At 39.3% G+C, this 7,074-nt stretch overlaps 1 protein-coding gene across 3 annotated transcripts in view; it reads left to right on the forward strand.

Moving 5' to 3' along the window:
- Positions 1–705: 705 nt before the first annotated feature.
- The window catches only part of LOC21390545 (dynamin-related protein 3A), a 14,751-nt gene continuing 8,382 nt past the window's right edge, over positions 706–7,074 (forward strand). For all 3 annotated transcript variants that reach the window (XM_024173405.1, XM_024173406.1, XM_024173407.1), the window contains exons 1-12: positions 706–1,375; positions 1,951–2,233; positions 2,359–2,387; positions 2,493–2,594; positions 3,334–3,402; positions 3,505–3,564; positions 3,714–3,827; positions 4,367–4,415; positions 4,639–4,748; positions 4,846–4,938; positions 5,100–5,192; positions 5,260–5,397. In XM_024173405.1, coding sequence (XP_024029173.1) covers positions 962–1,375; positions 1,951–2,233; positions 2,359–2,387; positions 2,493–2,594; positions 3,334–3,402; positions 3,505–3,564; positions 3,714–3,827; positions 4,367–4,415; positions 4,639–4,748; positions 4,846–4,938; positions 5,100–5,192; positions 5,260–5,397 — 1,554 coding nt within the window. In that variant the 5' untranslated portion in view covers positions 706–961. The remainder of the gene's footprint in view (positions 1,376–1,950; positions 2,234–2,358; positions 2,388–2,492; positions 2,595–3,333; positions 3,403–3,504; positions 3,565–3,713; positions 3,828–4,366; positions 4,416–4,638; positions 4,749–4,845; positions 4,939–5,099; positions 5,193–5,259; positions 5,398–7,074) is intronic.

Raw genomic sequence — 7,074 nt, forward strand, 5'->3', positions numbered from 1 at the left:
TAATTATTATATTATTATAATTATATTATATTATAATAGTGTTATTGTATATTATATTATATGTAAGGTCTCTAGTTAGGCACTTGGAAAGTGTCTCACCGGAATGACAGTTATATAATTCTGCATAAATTGTGTATATTTACATGTAAATTGTGTATATTTATATGTAAAGTCGTGTATGTTAGTTATAAAAAATGATAATGTATATTAATCCTCAAAACATGTATTTTTTATAGCAATTAGTGAACACATAACATGAAAATATGTATATTAGTTGATTTGTTATATTTCATGTTAAATATATACGATTTACATGTAAATATATACAATTTATGCAGAATTATACAACTGCCGTTCTGATAAGACACTTTCTAAATATCTGACCGGAGACAATTCCTATATTATATTATAAGATATAACTATTATATAATATATTTTAATTATATTATAATATTGAAAGATAATTATAAAAAAAAAATTAAAATGACTATTCATGTCATATGTGATGCATATGTGGTATGTCATGAATGAAGGATCATTATTAAATTTAGGCCTATTTAATTCATTCATTTAAATTTTTAATTTGAGTTGAGATTTAATTTTATATAAAAATTTTTTACTATAATAAAATTTAAATTGATAAAATAACAATGCCTCAAATTTCATTCCTTTTCCTTTTCTTTTCACCGACCAAACACACTGAGAAAAAGACGAATCAATACCAGAGGAATCAAATATGAAATACAGTGATAAGTGACGCGGAATGAAACTTTACAAGTAAAGAAACTTCCGGTCTCTCGTTTTCGTCCTCTTCAAGTAAAGAATCTTTACGACATCAGTCCCGCGAAAGGTCCTCCATTGATAGTAGAAACTTGGAAACACTTTCTCCGAGTCTAAGACCAACCACAGCTTTCACTTTCTAGGGGTTTTTCTGGTTTTCCTCGATAATCTTTTCCTGTCCATGCTTCGCTTCCTCTCGCTCTCTAGATCATCATCAATGGGTGAAGAAACAAGCCCGTTGGATTCTCTCCGTGTCAACTCAAGAACTTCTCCGGTGGTCGGCTCATCGCTAATTCCGATAATCAACAAGCTTCAAGACATTCTCGCTCCTGTTGGGAGGGAATTGACCAATATTTCCCTGCCGCAGGTGGCGGTTATCGGAAGCCAGAGCAGCGGCAAATCGAGCGTGCTCGAGGCCCTCGTCGGCCGCGATTTTCTCCCCCGAGGCTGCGATATATGTACGAGAAGACCGCTCGTCTTGATGCTAGAGAATCGGCCGGAGAAGCCCGGCGATGATGGAAAGGAATGGGGCGAGTTCCGTCACTTGCCTGGAAAGTGCTTCTACGATTTCTCCAAGATTCGCCGCGAAATCCAGGTTGCTTTTTTCATGATCTTGATAGTCTTCAGTATAACGAACAGTTTAGTTTTAAGTCATTTTGGTTGCTTAATCCGACCGTCTCTCAAGAATGGAACGTCTCGAAGGATGATTAAATGAGCAAATTTTAGTATATTTCTACGCTTCTTGAGAGTAGACAGTATGTGAAGAAGAGGACTGTGATTAGGAAGAGTAACGGTGCTTGAGAAGCACTGCTTAAACCTGAGAAAAAGAGGGTTTAAGAGATCAGGTTCTCATGCACTCTCATACAAAAATTTAAAAACGTATAGCTATAGTTCTTTGTGTTTATATTTTCACTGTTCTTTTGTAATCTACTACATTCAATATAGTCATTTGAGGTATGTTGTAATTAACTTTATGTAATTAACTTTATATTTTTAATGCTTTCCCTCAACGTTTTATATTTTCTAGCTATTGTAGGCTACCAAAAGTTTAAAGTGAACTGCACCTTATTTGTTTTTGAGACAGACAAAAATCTAATACTCCATAATAGATCTTTGTGATTGTGCAGCGTCTATTCACGTGTTTTCTGCATTTGTGTTTGATTGTTGCAGGCTGAGACTGAAAGAGGAGTAGGATTAAACAAACGGGTTTCAGATAAACAAATTTTCTTGAAGATTTCCTCTCCAAATGTACTTAATATGACCCTTGTTGATTTACCCGGCATTACTAAGGTTCCCGTTGGGGATCAACCCATTGACATAGAAGCAATGATTAGGAACATGATAATGGTCTATATTCAGCAAGAAAGCTGTATTATTTTGGCAGTTAGTCCTGCAAATTCCGATTTAGCAACTTCTGATGCACTTCAAATGGCTAGAGAAGCTGATCCAACTGGTAGGAACATGCTTCATGATTTGTTTTTTATGGTCACTAAATTCTATATACTTGGGTATATTTCCTTGTGGTTCTGTTGTGTTCTACCTGCTATCTTTGATGCACTAATGTGACTGCATAAACAGGTTATCGAACAATTGGTGTAATCACAAAGGTCTGTGTTTCTATTTCTGAAGAGTGATATATTTCTCTTGATTTAATTGTCAACCTGGTTTATGCTTGGTTTGCTGTGTGATTAACTATGTGGTTCCCCATGTAGCTTGACATAATGGACCGAGGAACTGATGCTCGTAACTTTTTGCTTGGGAAAGTTGTTCCACTTCGTCTTGGTTACATTGGTGTAGTCAGTCGGAGTCAAGAGGTAATTCCCTTTTCTAATGCCTTTAAATGGTTAGATTTATTAAACGCCACAAACAGTTTAGTTGTGAAAAGAGTGGTATCTTCCATTCAAAAAAAATTAATAAAGTGGTATCTTGAAACATCTGCATGTTTTTTTCTTACCGAATACCGATTGGTTATCTTTTGTTTTTGAAACATTGGAATCTTTGTGGCTGCCGTGTGCTGGTCTTGATATCCTATAAAGTATAATAAGTTATTCAATACTCCATGTAGCTAATTTTCGTGATTCGTTGTTTTGGGAGATCTAAGAATTTTTGCTATAGTTATGAACTAGTGAACAGTGATATCGTGAGGCCACTAAACACTACGACTGCATAATTTCTGAGCTAATTTAGATGCTCAGACATGGAGCTGGATAGGCGCCTTATGTGAAATACGCCTTTCGACGGTGCAGCGCCTCTATTCACGGTGGGAAGTAGGCAGATAATCTTTTTGGCAATTAAAATACATGAAGACCCCTGTTTCTTGCTAATAAAATTCCCATCACCACCGTTGAATGATTTAGGATGCTCAGATTTTCGCTCAAAGGGTTATCATTTATGACTTCGTTGTTGCTTATTTACGTACTAGACCATTCATGCATTTTTCGTGTCTGCTCTTTTTACTGTATTCATCTCTAGATCTGTAGCCAACGTGTTGAATGTTGGTTTCTTATGTCATGATATATTAACTTCTTATTTTTACTCTGCTTTGTGTTGCAGGATATTAATAATAATCGTAGTATTGCTGATGCTCTTTCTCATGAAGAGAAATTTTTCAACAATCATCCTGTACTATTCGCTTCCTTAAAATACTGTTCTGACTTGAAGATATTTTACATTTGTCTTCATTCTTAATTTTTATGCTCTTTTTATATGCCTTTCACGTTAAAGGTATATAGCAGTCTATCTGGTTGTTGTGGCATCCCCCAGTTAGGAAGGAAGCTTAATCAGGTTGGTTGAAGCCATTTCTTTGCCCACGTTGATTGTTGGATCCATATACAGGGAGCACCTTAGATTCCAGGTTTTGGGGCGCTCTTGTGTCTTATTTTGTCTCTTACTAGTTCACTTTATTTAAACCCTTGGCCGATTTTATGTGTCAGATTCTGGAACGGCATATCAGAACAGTTTTTCCAAGTTTGAAGTCCGAGCTGAATTCAGAAATATTTTCTGTTGGTAAAGGACTTCGGACATATGGAAGAGCTTTAGAACCGGATGTAAGTTGCACTTTTAATCCTACGAGTTTATACTATTCTCTCGCAGTCATGTAACTATCTGAGTGTATGTGAGTTGTCTTTTTGGCATTTTGCATGCGGTTGGCATGTTCTATTTTCACCCACCCACTGATTCTTTCCATTTGCATTCTTGCACGTGGATCTTGAATATGTGAGGTCACTGTAATTTGATTAATTTCATGTCCGTGTATGAAAACTGTAATTTGGACTTCTTCTACATTGGTAAATTGTGTTTCTTAGAGCTGTCTGCATATAATTGTTCATCTTTGTGCTATGTTGGGACAATTATGTCGGAGCTCATAATTTTTTTGTTGTTATTGCTTTGATCCTTAAACTTTTAGTTTGTATGCTTCACTACGTTGGTGAATATTTGGTCGAATTGAATTTTCTGCTTTTCCTATATATTGAGACATCCCACTTGCATAGGCCCTAGTTTTCTATTTTAACTTCCACCCCCCCTCCTTGGGGTTTGAGAACTGCTTCTGGAATTTTCCTTAGATTTTTATTTTCTCATGAACTAGGTGGAGAAAGGAGTAATTTTGTTGAACATTTTGTCAAAATATTGTGAAGGTGAGACACCATCCTATTATCTTGTAATCTTCCACATTATAACTTTTTTTCCCCCCTGCTTTCTAGTGGCTATTTATTTGAAATCTGTAAGACTTGCACTGAAGTCAAGTACTATATTTTACACACACTCTCTCTCTCCCTGCCTCCATTTTGAACTTTAATAGCCCTGTGCTCACTTCTGTCCCTTATGGTGACTTTTGTTTCTATTTTATCAAATTAACAGCTTTTTCTGCTATGTTGGATGGAAGGAGTCAGGACATAGCAACTACAGAATTGTTGGGGGGAGCCAGGATCCATTATATTTTTCAAACAACTTTTGTTAAGAGCTTGGAGGTACTGATTTAGTATTGTAACATCTTTTATTTATACATTTTTATTTTTTAAATGCTGAGTTCTTTTTTTTTGTTTTTTGTTTTTGGTGTAATTGTAGGAAGTTGACCCATGTGAGGATCTAACTGATGCTGATATTTGGATGGCTATTCAAAATGCTGTTGGTCTAAAGAATTCCTTATTTGTTCCAGAGGTGAGTTTGAGAGGATAATGACATATGGTCAAGTTTCATCGTCCATTTTCCTTGTTAAAAAAAAGAAAGAAAACAAAAAAAGAAAATAAAAACCGGTTGGATGACGTTCTCACCGTTTTTGCATTTCATGTTCCATTCGAAGTTCTGTTTTTGCATTTCAGGTCCCATTTGAAGTTCTGGTTAAAAGACAGATTGCTATGTTGTTGGAACCTAGCCTTCAGTGTCTCCGATATGTTTATGATGAACTGCTTAAGGTGAAATGCTTCATTGTTTATTTTGTAACAAAATTGGAAGATCTGATTATAAACTCTTTTCTTGCAGATTAGCCGTGCTTGTGAAGCAGCTGACTTGCAATCGTTTCCAGTATTGAGAAGGCGCATGGATGATATAATGGGAAAATTTTTGCGTGATGGTCTAAAGCCTGCTGAGAACATGATAGAAAATCTTATCGAGATGGAGGTAGCTTTTATTTTCTAAACAATCTAGTTTGTAAATTCTTTTAGCATTGAATAAGGGTTATGTATCTAACATATCTACGAATTTGGTTTTTAAAAAATATCACCTTTTTTAAAGAGCTTACTGCCTAAAACAAGTGGGAATCAGGGTATTTGGGGATCGAAAAGCTTAGGGGAGGGGTTAGTCTAGATTTTTTTGGTTGTCTTTGTTTTCTCCACCGACGGTGGCTGGGAGTTCTGGAGTACTCGAAATCTCCGGGTTTATCTTGTTTTCAGTTGTTTAGTATAAGCCTCGTTGCTGGTTGATTCAATAAAAGTTTCCCAGATTCCTTTAAAATTCTCTTGTTGTGCATCTGTGTGTGTGAGTGTTGTGTGATTGGATGAGAATTACCAGGTTCCTTACAAACTGGTATCAGAGCACTACGATCCATGGCGCCCAAACCAGCTGAGACAAAGAGGCTGGTCGCATCGGAGAAAGGTTTGACGGCGGTGCAAGAGGTGGTTCATGCCTTGACATCCGAACAGATCCCGCAGATCTGGGAGGAAATCGGAGGACTGAGAGATGAGGTGTGAAATCAGATCGGAGCGGTCCACGAGGTGTTGCGCCTGCTGTAAGAGCTCATGGGTCGCCGACTAGCTCCGCTGGAGGCCGCTTCGGAGCATGGGGAAGTGGTGCAGTGCGATGCGAACCGCAATGGCACGAATTGAGGCGATTCGCGACGGGGAGGTCTGATTGGCGCTGACCCAGCCGCAGACGAGGTTGCGCCGCCACCAGGGGGGGTCCGGAGGTCGGGCGTCGGCTGCGTTAGGCGGTGGTTGTGGCCGGAAGGGGCTTGGATGAGAGAGAGAGACGGCGGGGACTTGTTTGGCCGCCGGATCTGGGTTGGGAAAATCAAGCCAATCTGACCAGGGAGGCTCCGAGGGGGAGAGGTGGACACCCAAACCGGGAGCCCAGCCTTGATCGGGGTCCAATGGGAGTGTGACAGGGCAATCACCACGAGACGACCCCGAAGAGGCTAGTAACGGCAGCAGAGTTGGCTAGGGACATGGAGCCGAGATGGGGGTTTTTGGGAGGAGAACGAGGGGGAGCATAGGCAGCCAATGGGAGACCAGCAATGGGATGTGGAACGGGGACATCAACTTGAGACGCCGGAAGGTCGGGGAAGAGGAGAAATCTGTGGAAGGAGGGTGGAGATGCCGAGTTTTTCCTGCGAAGATCTATATGGATGGCTATTCCGGGCTGAACAGTATTTCGATATGTATGAGGTATGGGAACAGGATAAAGTGTCTGTGGCTTCGATGTGTATGGAAGGGCGAGCTTTGAACTGGTTTAGGTGGACTGATTCCTAAGATCCGTTCAGGGAATGGTGGGACTTGAAGGCATCAATCTTGAATCGGTTTAGTAGAGCTAAAGAGGGTGATCTGATGGAGAGACTCATGGCCTTGAGGCAAATAGGGTCGGTGGCGGATTACTTAGTGGGTGTTTGGTATGAGGATTCGTGTCATGGTTTGAATCATGGTTCGTGGCTCGCTACGTATTTTCTCTCACAAAAAACACGTAAACCAAGCATGGTTATGAATTATGGTTCTGAATCCGTGAACCAAACGTCCACTTAGACCGCTTTGAGCTGCTGTCAGCGTGGGTGCGGGGAATGCCGAGCGCATTCTACAAGGGAGTATT

Source organism: Morus notabilis, unplaced genomic scaffold (genome assembly GCF_000414095.1).
Source record: "Morus notabilis unplaced genomic scaffold, ASM41409v2 Scaffold615, whole genome shotgun sequence".
Classification (NCBI taxonomy): domain Eukaryota; kingdom Viridiplantae; phylum Streptophyta; class Magnoliopsida; order Rosales; family Moraceae; genus Morus; species Morus notabilis.